The following is a 20,498-nucleotide window of genomic DNA, read 5'->3' as shown; positions in this document are numbered from 1 at the left end:
ATGTATTGTGCCATTTGACATATCCTTCCTTGCTTGCAGATTTACAGAGCTCTATAGGGCTAAACTGGGCCTTCTAAGTGCACACGAGGAAGACCTGACTCTGATTGCATCATTTCTTAATGTACGTCACACTCAGCAGAAGGCAGAGAACATGCATTGCTCAGATCAACCACTATCACATTGTAGTTCTCTTTTCTGACTTACAGCTGATGGAAGACACGAAATCTGATTTTACAATGTCATTTCGTCAGCTCAGCGAGGTTACTCAGTGGCAGCTAGAAAGCCTCACCATTCCGCAGGTATCTGGTGATGTGCATGACCGGTGATCAGCTCTAAGCAGTGTACTCATAAAGCAGAGTACACTGCTGCCCCAAATACAAGGTTATCCAACGCCTTTTCCAACTGTCATAAAAGCAAAATGTTAGACTCATTATACACGGAATGTAGGCTGTCTGGATGCCGGCGTTCAGAATGCCGGGGCCGGAATCCCGCCACCCGTCAGAATCCCGAAGCCAGCATCCCGACAGTAAGTATTGGGGTTAGGGGTAAGGGTTAGGCACTAAAGGAGGGAGAGGGAGGGTTAGGTTTAGGCTGCAGGGAAGGAAGGTTAGGATGAGGGTTAGGATACTTACCTGAAGGTCAGTATCCTAACCCTGTTGGGATGCCGGTATCGGGATTCTTAACGCCAGGATCTTGAGTGCCAGCATCCCTTACCCAACCCATATATACATACAGTAAAGATAACAAATGTATTTTCAACAGAATTTCCGAAATAAATAATGAAATTAATTAGTTAATAAACAAGAGTCATAGTAATAAAAACATTGCATGATAATAGACTTTATAGGAGCGTAAGTGTTAAATGAAAGGTATGCACTTACAGTTAGATTACTATAGGATATCCCAAAGAGTTTAATATAGGAAAACTGCTTCTGAACGTTATTGCTTTTTATAGAATACCTGTAATTTGAGTTATTATCAGTTGTAATCTCTGTGGTTACCATGGAAATAAAATGTACATGATCCTGCAAAAAACTTAACTTCTTAAAATGAGATTTTATTAAATGAATGTATAACTTTTGCATTGGGTTTCAGAGTGGGCGTGCAGGGCTACAGGGTAGAGTCCGTCCCTGTGTTTTTGGGCCCTTGCACGTGCTTGCCAAACACCAGAAGATTATGGGAGCCTTCAGGGGTCAAAAGTTTTTTCTGGCAATTTAGGGCCTGATTCACTACCGGTCGCAACTGCGATTATGCATGCAATCGGCCGATTGTTTTGCGTTCTGCGTATGCTCTGCAGTGTGTGTGCGCGAACCAACCACTGTGATTGGGATCACAGTGACCATGCAGACCCATCGCAGAGTGATTGACAGGAAGTGCCATTTGTAGGAGGTGACGGGGGGTGGTCGGAGAAACGCATGCGTGCCAGTGCGTTCGAATGCCATTGCATGGGCGTGCTAAATTATCAACTGTGATGCCTTACGCAGCTTGAGTACTCATAGTGTGCGATGAAGTTTGCAATTCCTGAGTAAGGTCAGAGCTTGTGCAAGTGTGCGTGAGGCTGCGATGGTACCCGATGGTTTTGCAATATTGCTAAACAATACGGATGCGTGTAAGGTAAAGTGAGCGTCTTTATGTTGTGCTGTGATGGCATAGCGATTTCAATGGATTAGCATACCTTCGCAGTCAGACTGCGTGCATAATTGCTATTGCAATCACAGTTGCGATCCGTAATTAATCAGACCCTTAGGGCCTGATTCAGAGCCACTCGTTTGCTCCGAGCGATGTTTGCCCAACTGCGCATGCGTACGGATCTTTGTACGCATGCGCGAACCAGTCAGTGCGGCCGAAATTCATGTGCTCGCAAAATAGCGAATGCCTGCTAATTTGAGTGACAGAATGAGGCGTATGTGGGTGGTAACAGGGGAAGGTGCTTGAAAACGGGGAGTGGAGATGCGAACGCAGGCGTGCTTAAAGGTCAAAACGGGCGTTTTAAGGGAGTGCATAATTAATCCCGCAGCGTCATTGACCACGTCACTTGGTTTTTTTAACTCAGACCTGCTCGCAAAATAGTGGTTGAAAAAACCAACCACAAGAATAGCGAGCAGTTCATACGCTGGTCGATGTACTCGATTAATCTAATAAATAGCGAACCTGACGTATGGTGCGAGCGGCCAGGGGGCGTATTTTTCAAATTTACGTTCGCATGTTTTGCTCGCTCGTTCAGGCTTAGAGGCGTGAACAGACCGCAAAGTGCGAACGGTTCATTTGAATAGCCACCCCTTTTTAGAAATCGAACGACCGCAAATAGCGAGCAGCTCTGAATGAGGGCCTTAGTTCCATGTACAATGACTTGGTGCGTTTCGTCAGAGTAATTGTACTTCCTCAGGAGATGACTTTCAGCATATTTAAACTTAATTGATTTTATTACATCTGAAAACATTAACACCTCTGTGGTTGTCACATTGAGCGACTTATTGACTCCACATGATGTAAATGGCACAATAAAAGGTCACTTGGTATTGCAAGTGAAACTTAAATTGTTATTTTTTTTTAAATCGTACTTTGGGTCTTATTCAGCTTCGAACGGAATTGCAAAGCTGCTCGCAAGTAGCTTTCCAATTCCGTCTGTGCAGATATGGTAATGCAGCAGGAGGCATCACACCTCCTGCTGTATTACTTATCCAAGCTACGTTGTCCAACGCAGCACTGGATAATCTGCGGAACATCGGCCGGCTAAGGTGACCCTTGTGGTCATACAGCCAGCCGCCACAGGTGAGTGGAAGAAGCCAGGAAATCTCAGTCAACCGACGGAGATCCTGGCCTCTTCCCTCCCCCCCAACAGCGGTGTCCTCTGTTAGTTCATTAAATAATTAAAATAATAATTAAATAAGGGCTAATTAAAATAAGGGCTTAAACACATGGAGGATTTGGTAAATATTATGTTACAAAACCTCTTTTGATTGTTACCCTCTACTTTATCGCTGCTATTAAATGCAATGTGCTGCTACTGCAAGTAATAGTGATTCTGTGTTATAATAAGTTAGTTTGCTTGAAATTTTCTCTTATTATATAATAATTTTCTGTGGAAGATTCACCAGCTGTTTATTTTCTTTATTGTTTAAGGAGTACTGGGCACTTTATAGTATCAGCCAGCATATGGGCTTCCCAGCATGGGTCAGTGCATATCTTCAAAGACTAAAAAGGTAACAGATATATTTGTTGGCGTTTCTTTTAGTCTCTTATATGTAATTGAATTATATTACTAGGCATAGTGTTGTTATGGATGGCAGAGCTCTCTGTGATAACTATAGGTTACATACGGTGGTACAGTACGTACTGTAAGTACACTAGGTGTTGGGTACACGCTGTTAAAGATCTCTTACAGTTAGCGTGGGGCTGGTGCAAGTGCCGTTAGTAAATATGGCGCCTGCGCCTGTGGACACTAGAACAGTGGTGCGGGATAGGCTTGTACTTTCAGACGCACAGATTTGCATCTCAGCCAATTGTCGCATTAGCACAATGCCACGGCCGTAGGGAAAATCAGCCGCAGAAGCATAAAATGGCTTTTATTCAAAACTCTTTTCAAATGAGTGTACAAAATAATTTATATTGTTTAATAGGAGCCCTAAATAAATTCTGTGCTGAACACATACAGTGATAAACTAAGGCATCCTAGAGCCCTGGGCTGCACATATGCCACCCACATAGGAGTCTCAACTATTTATCACATGTAGATCTTTCACCGCAACACATACCTTATTTCTACCATTTTCCAAGCTGTACTCAGTGTTACACTGTGGCCCCTAAAGTACCAGGTAATTCGTGAGGGCATGGCCATCATCTTCCTCCCTATCATCCTCCCTGTGCCAATCTCTTCACCAGTCTGTGTTTCATCTCACCAGGGCCAGGTAAAGGGTGCCCATGTTACAGAGCAGTTATTTTATGGGCCAACCGGTCGCCACTACACGCACCCTACACATGGCAGCCCCTGAATAAGCAGCGAAATAGCACAGCATTTATGCTCCCAAACAGTAGAACCTAAAATGTGTATTATTCAGCATACTCTGAAACAGTCCACACATGCAAGGAGGCCATTCTGCACATCAAAGCATTTCATAGGGACAGCAAGTTAATTAAATATCCTGGTGTAAATTAAGTAATAGTTGAAAATAGTTAGATTTTTGTCTAAATCAACCATAACATTGGAAGCATATACAGTACTTCTGCCCAGAGAGAAATTTTGACTCAGGATATTATAGAGATTGAGATCTCTGAGGTCATTTCCCATCTCCATAATAATACATCTCCAGGCCCTGATGGTTTTTCAGGGGAGTATTATAAGATGTTGCAGCCACAATTAGTCCCATTTCTCACTACTCTGTATCATAGTATATTGGAGGGCCGCCTCCATTATCCAAATTTTAATAGAGCATACACTATAGTTTTACCTAAACCTTCTAAAGATCCAGAATTGGTTACATCCTATAGGCCTATTACACTTTTGAATCAGGACTTTAAAATATTGACCAAAATAATGGCCAATCGCCTCCAAGTATTTTTACCTTGTATCCTAACACACCATCAGTTGGGATTCACACGTGGTAGATTTTCGGTAAAAGGGGGGTTAGGACGGCTCTGGCAACTATTGTGTCTCACTCAATTTCCCCACCCCCTTTGGGAGCAATGCTTTTGAGCTTAGACGCGGAAAAGGCATTTGACACAGTGTCTTGGGGTCATTTGCTTTGAGATACATAATTTTGATAGACCTTTCTCTGACCTGTTTTGCTTTTTATATTGTTTGCCTATCACTACCCTGATAATTAATGGCACCTGTAGTTCTCCCATTACAATGACGAGGGGCACTCGACAAGGATGTCCTCTATCTCCATTGTTATTCAATATAGCCTACGACCCATTACTGCGCATTCTTCACTCCTGGCCAGATTTTAAAGGTATTCTGGTGGGTTCCCAGGAGCTTAAAGTCCAATTCTTTGCTGATGACTTATTACTTTATATTTCAGATCCAGAACAGACCTTACCCAAAATCTGTGATAAATTGTCAGATTATGCTAAAGTTTCTGGCTTTAGTATTGATTTGGATAAGTCAGAAGCGCTGTATTTGGGATCCATGGTGAAGCCACACTGGGGTGACGCTTATCCGGTGGTGTAGGCTACTATTTCCCTTAGATATTTGGGAATTGAATTACCACGTTATATTGAGGACTTATATGATGTTAATATGAGGTCGCTTATTTGAGAGGTAGTGTGTGAAATGTCCCGGTGGCGTCACCTTATGTTGTCCTATTTAGGTAGGATTAATTTATTAAATATTGTCTCCTTCCCTAAACTCCTACCCCTTACAGATGTTGCTCTCACAGGCTGATGAAAAGTTTTTGTATAAAACATTTCAAGACTTTATCTGGAGGAATAAACATCCTCGAATTTGTTTTTGCGGAAGCTTTAACAAACCCGAGCTAATGGAGGTGTTAACGTACCCAATTTAAAATGATATAGTCATGCTGGAATTTTGAGATACATACGGGACTGGATGCACAGGACGGACCTATATACTGATTCATAGCTCGATCAGTCTTTCCTACCTGATCAGCACCTACTGGTGTTCCTCCATTCCCATACACAAGAATTATCTGAGGATATTATCAATAACCCCCTGCTGATGGTAGTGTGGCGAGTTTGGCACTTTCTCAGAAAGCAAAGGAATTTAAATCGTCACCATTTTCTTTTTCTCCCATTACTTTTAAATCCTGAGTTTCTAAATGGGGAGGCCTCTGCGCCTTTCTCCTTATGGCCTGATAGGGTGATCCCTTATGTCCGAGCACTGGTTGACAATGAAAACTGTCGGCTCTATCGGGTGGTGGAATTAGTGGATAAATATGGTTTACCTCCATCCCACTCTCTGGCTCAACACTATGTGAGTTTCATGAAACGGACTCTTTCACCAGTAGATTGGTCCAACTCTTTGGATCTAGACCTATGGGAGTACGGGGGGACAGTTTCTCTCCATTATAAAATTCTTCAGATTCCCTTAGACCATTCTAAAATATCTACAGGGTTATCTACCTGGTGTACTGTATACCCACATATTACCGTCGAAAGCCGGTTACGCACATTCCTCTATTCTCAGTCAGTGCTCTCATCTAGTACGTATAGAGAAATGTTCTATAACATTTATCACAATGGGTATCTTTCCCCCCACCGCAGGTTCCTAATGAGATTGTCGGATACTAGTGTTTAAGCTAAGTGTGGGGCTTCTGATGCAACCTTTATACATTGTATGTGGGATTGTCCCCTTATATATAGATTTTGGTCATCAGTCAACAGATTTGCATCCAGGTGTCTAGTTAATTATCCTTCGCTATCGGTGGAGTGGGCAATTTTGGGTATTCTGCACCGTCTGTTTCGGGTAGTGGGGATAGTAAAAAAATTATTATTGGTTATATCAGTGGTGGCTCGTAAATGTATATTACAGATGTGAACCCATGCAGATCCCCCATCTGTTTCTTTATTCCGGGCTAAACTATTTTTTGCTTTCCAAATGGATTGGCTAGAGACCAAACTACATAAGGAGACTAAAGGCCCCCATACACGGTGCAATTCAAAGTTGGTAAGATGTGTTGTACGATTCCCCTTGAAAGTCTTCCCTTGAAATTCTTCATAAGATGTGGTCAAATGGTGTACGATTGATCGTTAGAATCATAGGATAAGATGCATAGAAGTGTATCACATCGTACTCAAAAGATCGTAGATCTCTCTGCAAAACCATCTGATCTGCGATCCATCTAGAGGACGGCGGGGATGCGCATCAGGGTCGCAGAACGCACAAAATACACCTATTTTCATATGATTGGCCTGTACAACCCGTCGAAACTGTCCATATCGGGTAAAAAATCGTACCGTGTATGGGCACCATAAGACTGCTTCATTTTTCCAGCTGTGGGAGGGTTTAATAGACTCCAGTACGATGGCCTTAAGATGCCAAATGTATTTGTGCTTCCATAGTACTTCTTGGTATGAAACCCGGATTTTACTGGATGATCCGCCCATTTCTTTGCCTGGTACAGGCTGAGGTGGGATTTGTTTCTTTTTGGGTCTCCTTTCCCCTGTTTTATTATTGGTAAATGTTTATGGGGGTGTGCTTGCCATGTTTAGACTGCTTTGGATATTATGTGCCTTTTTTTGTTTTTGCCTTTTGATGGAAATATTTTTCTGTTACTATTTTGTATTATTTATATATTGATATCCGTAATGGGTCTTTGTTCTATTTATTAATTTGTTTTATGATATATGATGTGTAATGTATTATTGTTCTGATGAATAAAAGAAATATAAAGAAAAAAAAAAACATTGGAAGCATAAATTGGGTTGGGTACACGATCCCGGCACTGATAATGTCGGCGGTCAGGATACCGGCAGCGGAATCCCAACAGTGGAAATCCCGCTGAATGTGGGTAAGTATTTTAACTCTTCCCCTAAGCCTACCCCTAACCTTCCCCTTCCGCAGCCTAACCCTAACTGTCCCTCCCCCCCGCACATCCTATCCCTAAACCTCCTCTCCCGCAACCTAACCCTAACCCACCCCCTAGTGCCTAAACCTAACCCTTTCCCTAAGCCTAATCCTAACCATAAGACTCCCCACTAATACTCGCCGCTAGGAACGCAGCTGTCGGATTCTGGAGCAGGGATTCTGATTGCTGTCGGGATTCCGGTGCCAGGATGCCGACTCCAACCCCATAAATTATTTTATATATATATATATATATATATATATTATTATTATGCATTTTTCCACCCCCTCTTCATTTATCACTTATGCCTTCATTATCCCCGTGAGGTGAAAAGAAACATTCATGCACAGTCTTTCATCTTGTGCTTACATGGGTCACATCAGAGCCCACTGTATTGGTGCTAAATGTTATTGGCCATTGATATAGTGACATAAAGAGGTACTATATACAAATAACAACACATAGGACTGATGAATTGTACAATTAGTGCAGGAATCCCTCTGTATTCATATATAGGAGAAAACTACATCTATATAGAGCATATTTCATGGCAGGATTGCTGATCACAAAATTATGGCATTTAAATGACTTTAAGAATTAAGCACGTGCAGAGATTTCCCACATCTGTATTGTTATTAAGTTAATGATGTGTGACGGGGCTGGGGCGGAAGTATTACCAGATGTTCTACCCTTCAGTAGCTTACACAAGAAAAATGCGCCATGCACTTTATTAAGCAATATAGATAGTGATCCTATAACATTACACCAGTATTTTCTGATGATGTGTATATTTATGTTTACGCTACCTCCAAGGAACATACACAGTAGGCAGCCTAGAGAAGTATGAAGGATGAGATAATAAAAGCTGCTACTGTAAGATATACACACAAGGTTCATGCATTAAGGCTTTGTCACTGTCAGTACACAGTCACTGTTGCAACAATTAACATGCAGCATTATTTGTGAAGACACACATACATCTATATGTTTTTAAGGTGCATTTAGCTGTTATCGCCCTATTGCTATTATAATTAATCTACTGCTCTTTCTGATGTGGGCAACACGGTGGTGCAATGGCTAGCTTGATGCCTCGCAGCACTATTCCCAGCAGGGCCCCATCTGTGTGGAGTTTGTATGTCCCCCCTCATGTCTGCGTGGGTTTTCTCTGGGTGCTCCAGTTTCCTCCCACACTCCAAAAACATACTGGTAGGTTAATTGGCTTCTGAGAAACACCAGTCCCAGTGTCTATGTGTTTGTACATATGGTAGGGAATATAGGCCCTCATTCAGAGCCACTCGCAAACAGCAGTACGCTCGTTGCGTTCCGATGTTGAATAACCGCGCATGCGTCGGTGTAACAGTGCGCATGTGCGTACGGCAGATTGCGAGCTTTTTTGGTCTCGTTCGTCAAATAGCGTACAGGAAGTGACATGTCAAATGTGATTGACAGAACAGGGCGTTTTTGGGTGTTGACGGGGGTGGAGATGGAAAAACGCAGGCGTGGCGAGGCGTTTTTGGGGCGTACATACATTAGCAAATGCGAGCGTAAAATGTGTTCGGACCGACTCATACGTCACTGGATGATCCTCTTTCCCTTCAAAATGCTCGCACAGCTTAGGGTCTGGATTACTCGACCACATTGGCGATGGCCTTCTCCTCCGTCCTGGGACTCCACGATGTTGTTGCGATTAATCGCGGGAGGGCTGAAAAGCAATTAGTGTTGGATTGAAAACCGGCTTGGTATGTGTTTTGAAATCAGTTTTTTGGGATATCACAAAACCGTACGCAGGTGGAAATCAGAGCTGCTAATGTGAGGATGACACAATCAATTTGCGTACATTTGTGGGGGTTTATTTTGCCCTCAATTTGGTGGTTAGGGCCTATTGTAACAATAATGTCATCATGTTTTAATTTTCGCACCATTTTATTTTTGCCTCTTGAATTTGCCTCGTTATATGATTTTTTAAACGTTCCTTAAAGAGCCCATTTTTTTTTTTTTTTCCCCAGTTTTTGCCTTTTGGTGCAGGATTAAATTTAACCCATTTGTACAATAATTTCACAATCCAATGTCAGATTTTTTGTTTCAATTTATTGCTCAAACAAAATAAAAAAAAAAAAAAAATTTGGGAACATCTTTTTTTGCCAAAGATATGTCCCAAAATCAAACAAATTGGCCCAACATAACTGTTGACATAAACATACAAAAAAATGTTAAAAACATTTCACAAGAAAGGAGAGAGAAGTTTTGACCCGAAAGGAATATGAGCCAAGCACAGAAGGATTGTGGGAAAAGTCACCATTGCTGTCATCGTTTTTTCACCCGTTTGGATGGGGGAGGGAGGGCGCCAGACCGGGTCCGGGATGTCATCGGGCTGGCCTGTCCAGAGGCAGATGTTGTGGCCTCTGGACTAGGCACAGGGCTAGGCACATTTGGAGGATTGGCTGATGTTGTGCCAGAGGTGGAGGATCCTGATGTTCCGGCAGGAAGGGAGGTCGGCTCCACCATGTGCTGGCGAATGAGCTGCTCCAGGGCATTGGCGATGCGGATGTTGGCCCTGGTATTTTCCGCCAGGGCCTGACCAATGGTCACATTGGCCGCAGCATTTTGCTCCAGGGCCTCAGCCACCTGTAGCAGACTGGCGTCCATCCTCTGCAGAATCTCCGTATGGAAATCCGATTTGAAATTGAGTTCTGTGAGGAGGGACACTGCCTGCGAGGGGGATTGCCCTGGTCTGGCTTCTGCAGGGTCCACAGCCGGATGTACTGGTTCCTCCCCTGCCGAGCCAGCAGAAATTCGGCGGCCAAGGCTCCCCTCTGGAGCAGACTCATCCGCCTGTGTCTCTGTTAGGAAAAAAGAGAAAAGCCTCACATTAGAATCTACATATTGGCACAATAACATTTCAGAGTTGATGACATCCAAAGTTTTACCTTGGCCAACATGAGGAGCCGCAAAGTCTGGCATGGCCGTATCCATGTTGGACACGCCAAACACCTCCACAGGCTGCACACACCCCTGTGCCAGCTCTTCTAAATCGGTCAACTCCAATGACACAGGGGTGGGACCCCCACCTGTCCCCCTTGCATGCCTAGCCCTGTCCGCGAGTTTTTGCTTTAGGCGATATTTGAAGTCGCCCCATCTGTGGGAAAAAATGGAAGCCATTATCCTTTTGTTTAAAATGGTGTTTGTTTTTAGGGGGGGCAAGTGTTTACTTACCGCCGTTTGACATCCCGGGCTAGACGGACATAATCACCCACCCTATTGACAGCAACGGCTACCTCTTCCCACATTCTCCCCTTCTGGCTTAGACTCATATTCCTGTCTGCCTGTGGCAGGATGTCCACACACTTCTGTATCAAAACCTCCATCTCCTTTCTTGTGAAATGTGGCTGCCTTTTTTTTTTGGCAGCTTTGGCCGGAATACTGGGCCCGGCAGCCTCTTCCATGTCATCCTCCTCACCTATTTGTGTAAATATTCAGATTTCACAAAATCACAACTTGCCCAATCTTATGTTTCAAATTAATCATACAAAATGCATGAAAGACTTACCGCCTGACTCTTGGGCATTGTTTCCCTGGTCTGTCGCCATGTCTGAGGTCCAATCAAGAAATACCCCAGAATTTTAATGTGTTTTCGTGACGTATTTATACATGCGTCCTTATTTTGCGGCCGCATCATTGATTGTGCGTTCCTATGATCCCTCCTTAATTTGTGCGGGAAACGAAACACTATTTATGGCTTGGTGTGTCTCGAGTCGAGGTGGCGTTTTTGGATTGTTGGAGGTTACCTTGGCTGGAGTTTATTGTTTGCGTATAAAGGAGTTGGCGGTTGGAGATTATTTTGTTTGGTAGATTTGCGTTTTTATTTTCCGTTCTCTTTTTTGTTTTTTATTTTTTTTACCTCGTTTCTTGATTTGGTAAGTTTTGTGAAGTCTAACTTTTGATTAATTGTTGTTTCATTGTGTTTCTTCATTTTTGTAAATTTTGGATCCATAATTTCATATATTTTAGCTTTTGATTAATTTCGGACCCAAAGACCTTTTGATTTGGACTCTTATATATTTGCTCTTGGTAAGTCCATTTTTTATCTTGTATTTGTGAACTAATTAGCGCATTTTTCACAGTTTGTATAGTGACTTGTATTTGCGAACTAATTAGCGCATTTTTACTACTTACTATTGTGACTTGTATTTGCGAACTAATTAGCGCATTTTTCACAGTTTGTATAGTGACTTGTATTTGCGAACTAATTAGCGCATTTTTACTACTTACTATTGTGACTTGTATTTGCAAACTAATTAGCGCATTTTTACTACTTACTATTGGGACTTGTATTTGCGAACTAATTAGCGCATTTTTACTACTTCCTATTGTGACTTGTATTTGCGAACTAATTAGCGCATTTTTCACAGTTTGTATAGTGACTTGTATTTGCGAACTAATTAGCTCATTTTTACTACTTACTATTGTGACTTGTATTTGCGAACTAATTAGCGCATTTTTACTACTTACTATTGGGACTTGTATTTGCAAACTAATTAGCGCATTTTTACTACTTACTATTGTGACTTGTATTTGCGAACTAATTAGCGCATTTTTACTACTTACTATTGTGACTTGTATTTGCGAACTAATTAGCGCATTTTTACTACTTACTATTGGGACTTGTATTTGCGAACTAATTAGCGCATTTTTACTACTTACTATTGTGACTTGTATTTGCGAACTAATTAGCGCATTTTTACTACTTACTATTGGGACTTGTATTTGCGAACTAATTTGCGCATTTTTAAATGCTTATTAATCATTTTAATTTTTTTGAGGTTGCCCTTTCGCTTTTTGGGCAAACATTTCAACCCATTTTGATGTACTGTGTGCAATGTCGTTTTTCTCTTTTGCCAAATGTGTGTTTCGCATATTTTAAGTTTGGTCTAGCACAAAATTTAGAAACAAAAATGCACAGAGTGAAATTTTTCTAAAAATTTTTGTGATTAATTTCAGTTTGGACGTATCATGACAATACCCCGGCATGTAAGCAGCAATGGATGGTATCATCAAGCTAAGTTGTTTTGAATTTTCTTTTGGGGTGGGTCCAAAGCCTTACATTACAATCTTGCCATTTCAGGTTGATCTAGGGCGGATTGTTCTGGCCATGCTCCCGGAAGCCGACCAACCTCAATCTCGTCCCAGGCGTAGGCATCGTAGGCGTGCAAGGCCCCAGATATTTCGAACACGTGTCACCCTTTTTGGAATGCCCGATGATGAGGTTTTAAGATGCTACCGTCTTCCTCCCAAAATCATCATAGACACTCTCTCATAAATAGAGAGTGATCTTGAGCGGCAAATTGACAGTCCTACAGCAATACCACCACTTACGCAATTTATGGCGGTGTTACATTTCTGTGCCTCAGGATCGTTTCAAACAACGGTGGGAATAGTGGCAGGCACTTTTCAAGCACCTCCATCATTTTATTCAAATGCCTTTGGATATGGGTGCCCTTAGTGTGGCCAAGGCCAATTTTTACCAAATAGCTGGCTTCCCACACATCATAGGGGTTGTGGATGGTACTCACATACCACTTCAGCCTCCAGCACGGCTGGAGGCCATATTTCGAAACAGGAAACACTATCACTCCCTGAATGTAATGGTGGTATGTGATGCCTCCCTCCAGATCCTGTCCCTGAATGCAAAATTACCAGGAAGTGCACATGACTCCTTCGTCATCCGGCAATCAGGGATATGGCACAAATTAAACAACCTACAAGCTGGTGATGCGTGGCTTCTGGGTAAGTGTAGACCTTTAGTACATAACAATGATAAGCTTGATACACAGTGATCCTGATGTTGTCTATTCTTTTTCACAGGAGACAGTGGATACCCTTGCATGCCCTGGCTGCTCACTCCTTACTTGGCTCCCACACGAGGTCCACAAAGTGAGTTTAATACCGCACTTACAGCCACCAGGCAAGTGGTGGAGCGCTGTATCGGCCTTTTAAAAGGCCGATTCAGATGCCTCCACCGCTCTGGTGGCGAGCTCATGTATTTGCCGGATATGGTTTCGAAAATTGTGGTCCTGTGTGGGATCTTTCACAACATCGCCATAAGGAGTGGTGTTCCAATGCAGCCAGAGGATGCCTTACCTGAGGATGGCCCCCCCGAGGTTGGTCGGAGGTCAGTATGTGGGGGGGCCATACGCGATGATGTGGTGGCCCGATATTTTAGGTAATTAATGATCAAACAACAGTGTGTATACCCAATGTGTTACGGTTTTTTAACGTTCATCTTTTTTTATATTAATTCTTGCACCATCTTCTGTTTGTTTGCATAATCTTTGGCACTCCCACGATGACTACTTCCTGCTCCCCTTCAAAAACCTTTCTGTGGAAACTTCGGGAATATATTCTGACACCAATATTGCAACGCCATATTTGTGAAATCATGTGGGCATGGACCTTCGTCAACCAGTTCTTGATTTGTTGTGTGTTTGTTTAGTGTTTTTGGTATGTGGAGTTTTTCTGATTATCACTGTGTGTTTTGTTTGTGAGTGACCACTTTGTATTTTGATTTCTGTTGTGAATAAATATTTGGAGAGTGTAATTTGTTTCCTTTTTGGGCACGTTAGAAGCAAGTGTAAACAAAATCCCAAACGTTAATTTTACCTAAGGGGTAACCCAGTAATGAAGCAAGTGGAGCTAAAATGTAATATGTTTTCGGGGTACTAACCAACACAACAAGGAATCGTGTACAATCAGTTGCCTTCGTAAGATTGTCCTAAGCAGTTTGGCCACCAAATAGGAACCTGAAAAATGGTGTAAACTATCATGTTGACCACCACAAAAAAGGAAAATGACATTGGTACTGGGAGGTGTTTCTTGTGCCTGTTTGCATTCAAAATACAACACACAATCTGTAGTGAGTTTCTGGGGCAAACCTTGCTTGAAGAGTCTACTTATGTCAGTGTAAAGAATCTTGGATTTACTCCAAACGCATGAGACAGAGCTTGATTTTAAACAGATTTATTAAGAAACAATTTAAAAAAAAAAAAAAAAAAAAATTAATTCCGAAGGAGGACCAACAGATGGTCAAGGCCCTGCATTAGCCCGGTGACCTGCTCCCGCATACGGCCCACACAATTCACAATCTGTTCCCGACGCCTCTGTTCCTCTGTGGGTGACAAAAGTTTGGGGATTAATAAATCGATAATGAAGCAACATTGTAAAAAAACAAAAAACAAGCAAACACAAACTTACAAGCTTGTGGGCCAAAAATAAATTACACGGATAAAACCCAGAACCCCAAAATGTCGTATGCCAAAAATACAAGGGCCCTAAAAAAAGGCACACAGGTGTGATATGTGTATGGTGACATCAGCAGGAACAGGTAAAGACAACCCCCAAAAATACCCTAAGGCGAAAAAAAAAAAAAAAAAATGGGGACGACACATGATTACATACAAACAGTTTGTGGTGTCCAAAATAAACTTTAAAAACATACCGTTCTCCAAAACGAGAGAGCCAGAAGCCACTCCCTGGACCACCTCGGAGGTGGCTACATTCCCCAACCCGAGGGGCAAGGTGTTTTCGCCATCCTGGGAGGGGGTATTTGGAGGAGGGACGGATGGAGGAGAGGGGGAATTGGGCTGGAGGGGAAGTAGGCCAGAAATTTCGGCCACAGGGTCTGGGGAGGAGGGGGGAATAGAGGAATTGGGGGTTGGAGAGAGGGGCCGGGACCGGCGTCTTGTGTGGCGATGCCGCCGTAGTGTTTGCTGTGCCCCTAAAAAATGACCAAAAAATTGTTGTTAGTTTCAACAGGAAACAAAAAAACCAAAAAAACAAACAAACAAAAAAAAAACACAATAGGACAGACATGAAAACATGCACATGCAGATATGACTACAATGACACAATAGGACAGACATGAAAACATGCACATGCAGATATGACTACAATGACTCAATAGGACAGACATGAAAACATGCACATGCAGATATGACTACAATGACTCAATAGGACAGACATGAAAACATGCACATGCAGATATGACTACAATGACTCAATAGGACAGACATGAAAACATGCACATGCAGATATGACTACAATGACTCAATAGGACAGACATGAAAACATGCACATGCAGATATGACTACAATGACTCAATAGGACAGACATGAAAACATGCACATGCAGATATGACTACAATGACTCAATAGGACAGACATGAAAACATGCACACGCAGTTAGGGCCCACAAGATAAACTTGAAAACCGCAGCTGGCCAATATGTCGGCGTGAGCCGAAGGAGCGCAGGCGTCGACGTACCTCCGCATATGCGGAACGCTTGCGCCTGTTGGAGATGGGTGGAGGCTGACTGGTGATCCTCCTGTCCATCACCTCCGTCAGCACCAGCAGTTCGCGCCTGGTGAATGCGGCGGATCTCATGATGGCAATGGTGTTTTTTTGACAAAATATTTTTAATAAAGCACCACAAAAAAATTTGATTGGCTAATGTATTTGGGAAATTAACAGGACAAATTCTATTGGTTAGTGTATGAGTCATGTGTTCGACAGGGCCACAAATCTCTTGAGAGTTATGATAGGCTTGATGCAGTGACATGCGTAAGCAAATTTAAATAAAGAAATGAACCACAGAAAAATTGTGGGGAGACAAACAAATAGAACAATTGTTTAATTGGGGCTAACATGTCTTTGGAACAATAAAAGCGAAGGTTTCAGCCGTACGTATTCTGCGAGCAAATACAAACACGGACAAGATTAAAGTTTATTGCATTGTGTTGAAAAAAAAAATTAAGCTAATTGATACATTGATTGGCATGATACGATTGAGGGAGGTAGGCCGAAAAAACGAGCAGGTAATCGGAATCTGACAGTCCCACTTCCGGTTTGTACTTGTGCGTGCGTTCCCTTCAAGCCATTTCGGGGATGTACGCTCGCTATTTGGCACGCTCGTTAGTCAGAGGAGGGGTCGCCTGAGTTTGGGGCGGATTTTTAGCTGCGTAGGAAAAAACGAGCGAGTGCTTGAATTTAAATATTTTTTTACGTACGGCGAACGTGCGTACGCCCACTTGCGAGTGGGTCTGAATGAGGGCCATAGACTGTAAGCTCCACTGGAGCAGGAACTGATGTGAATGACTATTCTCTGCATAGCAATGCAGAATATGAGTGCGCTATATAAATAACTGTTAGTGAATAAGTGTGTGGTTATAGAATAGTATTTAGTCGCTATGATCATCAGCAGTACAAAGTATTTCAGGTGACGTGTGCTAATTTTGCAGGAAGCAATAAGATTTCCACATGTGTGACTGTGTAGGTGAGGACAATGCTACATGTGACAATTGCGGTGACATGATGTGAGCAGGGGATCAGAGGCAGATGGGAAGCCACAGACTGAGAATTACATAGCGGAAGGAGCAGGATCCTCTAACGGCACAGGGCAGTAATAGGAGGCTCCTGGGAATCTGATGTAGAAAAAGTTTGCGGTCAAACCCACCTCTTCTAACTTGTCTAGTCATAAAGTTATAGCTTATATATTTTGTGTATGCTTTAGGCTCACAAAGTAATATGACTATTATAATGCAAATAATATATATATATTTTGTATTAGAAGTTAAAATATATAGCGCATGTCACCAGGTTCTATAATGGTCAGCCGTAAATCATCTGTTGCTGTTTGAGGACACCCATATTTCTTCTTCATATACATTTTGCTTGTGTAATGTATGTCAGCTCTTTGTATTCGCCGCCTCCCCAGGAATTACATGGAGGTGGTGACATCTCATTTTTACATCAATTCATCACTGATCACTAAATATAATGTAATCCAGTTCTCAGACAGCTGCCGGATCTTAGCACATGTCCCGGAACATCACCAGCACTGTGCTGATAGCTGAGATGGTCAGTGACCAGCGAGCGCAGAGTTTTTACAACAAAAAGAAATATTCTCCTGTTGGTCATTAATCAGCAGAGCTTGTGCACTGTGGGCCTGATTCAGACCCGGTCGCAAGCGCTGAGCGCTCACAACCGGGTCGATGGTGGCCCACAGCACATGCGCACGACGGAGCCGGCTCCGTCGTGCACATGCGCGAGACCCGGCTAGCGACAGGCAATCCGTCGCTCCAGGTCTCGCTCCAAAGGGGGCGAGCTGTGAATGTTGAGTGACAGCTCGCCCCCTTTGGTGGACGGGCCGGGGGGGTGGCTGCCCAAACGAAGGCGTTCCCATGAGAACGCCTGTCGTTTGGGGGCGGCCCCACTGACATCACGAGTGATGTCAGTGGAGAGATTCCGGCTCTGTTAGGGCCGAAATCTCTCTGGGGCTTGCGGCCACGAGACCCTACCACAAGGGTCTCGTCGCAAGCCTGATGGTCGCAATGGTCTTGACCATCGCGACCATCATCATGGTCGCTCGCTATACCTGTGGGTGGTCACCCACAGCTATGTGAGCGGCCAAGAGGCCGCTCCAAAAAAAAAAAATCCCGGCCCTGATTCAGAGCGAGCGGCTCTGAATCAGGCCCAGTATTCGTTACAGATCATACTGATGGAAGGGTTTCCATTATCCCTTATATGAACTCCTGTAATATAATACCTGTAAACACAGTGAGATATAATCTAATAAGAATTGATAGAGTATAATATTGGGATACCCGAGTAACATGCATATCATTTGCTTATCCTCTGTGTTAGTTTAAGTCACTGAGGAATCACTGGGCGTCAGGCCTTACTTCCAGGAATCTGTTGTACGAGTAAGACACATGCCACCTCACGCTGCAGTATCTAGCACAAGCGGCTTTCTGCATCCTTTTCAGTAAACTGAGTCTGGGAATAAGACGAACCTTTCATCCAACGCTTCTGTTTCAAGTTGCATCTCAGACGCACAGAGCTCCTGTTAGCATAGAGCTCTGTGCGTCTAATATAATAAACTTGTACATCAAATAGTAGTGCATAGAAGCTTATCTGGAACTCTTTTTGGTTGCTGTTAAGATGCTAACACAGAGGTTCCCAAACTCCGCCATCATAGTCCAGGTTTTAAGGATATCCCTGCTCGAGCACAGGTGATTTAATTAGTATCTCAGTCATTTTGATTTAACCATCTGGGCTCAACCATGGATATCCTTAAAACCTGGACTGTAAGGACGGAGTTTGGGAACCTCTATGTTAGCATCTTACGCCAACCAAAAAGAGTTACAGATAAACTTATATGGACTACTATATTATGTATGAGCTTTAACCATAGTTTATTAATGGCTTTACTAAGTACAGCACTATGAGGTTACTCTTATTCCTAGGATAGATTATAGGAAGTAAAGCCTGGCTACCAGTGATGCCTAAATGATGTAACCTAATACAACAGATGACCGGGCACACCGTTATCCTCCAGGGAATCAGGGCAAAGGCTGCTTGGGGGTGTGGGCACATGGGGCGGGACGCACGTTCCGTAGCAAAACTTTCTGTAGCATATTCCCGTAGGCAAAGCAATCGATAGTCCTCCGCGGCTTGCTCGTCATAAACCTGGAAGTCCTCACTCCGCAAAGGTCAACTCTTATTGGAAAATCTTCACGCATAAGGCATCAATAAACGCAGCTATGTATGTGATCAGTGGCGGAATTCATTGCATTTAAAATGTGAAGCTTCATGCATCCCGGCCATGGTCTTGTGAGTAAAGCAACACCCCTTGAATTCCCGCATGCACTAGACACAGGTGCATGCGGAACCCACTTGCTATGGTGAGTGTGGACATACCTCATAACTTCCCGGGAGTCAGGACAAAAGTATTAGGGAGGTGGGAAAGGGAAACCTCATTTGTGACAGTCGGTAGGTCAGCATTTATATTAAATGCCAGCAAATTACTAACATCTGTGTCCCCCAATATTATACAGTACTGCACTATTGCTTGTACTACCTTCCTTTTCCTTTATTCCGCTAGGTAGATGCGTGTTTGTGACAGGCCTGCTGCTCCTCCTAGGCTCCTATTTATAGCGATTCGTACTATATGGATCATATTTATATTGTACATGTTATCATATTATAGCACATGATTATAAAGTTTAATGAATTTAGACAGCTTGTGCTGTTGCATGTTATTCTACTTTAATGAGTCATGATGTCATCATTTATTATCAATAAGTTCTGATGTCATCATTTCATTAGGAAAACATTTGTATTATACAATCTACTACTGTAAATTATAATTTACAGTAAGGAGTGCATTAAGCACTAGGAACATGCTAAACACAACAGGAAATAAATATAATTTAAAGTGTGTTCCGGCTTTATATTTTATCTTGTATAGTGTATACATATAGGTTTTAATTTACTTTTATTAATAACTTTTTTTTTTTAATTTAGCAATCCAGATGATTCAGATTCTGGAAGAAGACAGCGCATGACAGGTAAAAAAAAGTGTTCAGTCTTTCCACTGACACCAAAATAAAAAACACACAAAAATCAGCATTGCTGCTAAGCTCAGAGCATGCCCTATTTCTAATTCCACAAATCTGTACATTCTGTGTTCTAGTTATGTAATTCAGAGACGCTCCATCCCCATGTGTCCAACAAAATGCAGAGAGGGCGCTTATAGTGTAGTATGCCAATATGTCAGCAGAATATCACTTGAATAAATACTTCTGCATACATCAGAAATATCTGTTATATAGATTATTAGTTTGGATCACATCAAAATTTCAACCTCAAGAAGGTCTTCCAACAGATATGCATAAACTCATAACTTCAGACACCCTCATACCAGATACACCCAACACAAAGGCCCAAGGCCATTCATTGCATCTTGTGCAACAATATTGTTATTACATAGAAAAGTGGTTTAATATCCCTTACATTAAAATTATATTTAAAGTGCATTCAATCAGTAACTCTGTCCGGTTCAGAGGGATGGAACAGCAATTACACCCCACCCAGTTCAGGATGTGAGGTCACGGTGGACGCAATGATTTCCAGAGGAATA

General features: G+C 42.6%; 1 protein-coding gene across 2 annotated transcripts in view; it reads left to right on the top strand.

Annotated features, from left to right (window-relative positions):
• The window catches only part of LOC148475018 (uncharacterized), a 119,379-nt gene that overhangs the window by 93,060 nt on the left and 5,821 nt on the right, over nucleotides 1-20,498 (top strand). For both annotated transcript variants that reach the window (XM_088457802.1, XM_088457801.1), the window contains 4 exons: nucleotides 40-121; nucleotides 207-299; nucleotides 3,124-3,203; nucleotides 19,883-19,926. In XM_088457802.1, the coding sequence (XP_088313928.1) occupies nucleotides 40-121; nucleotides 207-299; nucleotides 3,124-3,203; nucleotides 19,883-19,926 (299 nt within the window). The remainder of the gene's footprint in view (nucleotides 1-39; nucleotides 122-206; nucleotides 300-3,123; nucleotides 3,204-19,882; nucleotides 19,927-20,498) is intronic.

Source organism: Taudactylus pleione, unplaced genomic scaffold (assembly GCF_031769625.1).
Source record: "Taudactylus pleione unplaced genomic scaffold, aTauple2 ptg000788l, whole genome shotgun sequence".
Taxonomy (NCBI): Eukaryota; Metazoa; Chordata; class Amphibia; order Anura; family Myobatrachidae; genus Taudactylus; species Taudactylus pleione.
The sequence above is the reverse complement of the archived record's forward strand: the minus strand, read 5'-3'. Positions and strand labels throughout refer to the sequence as shown.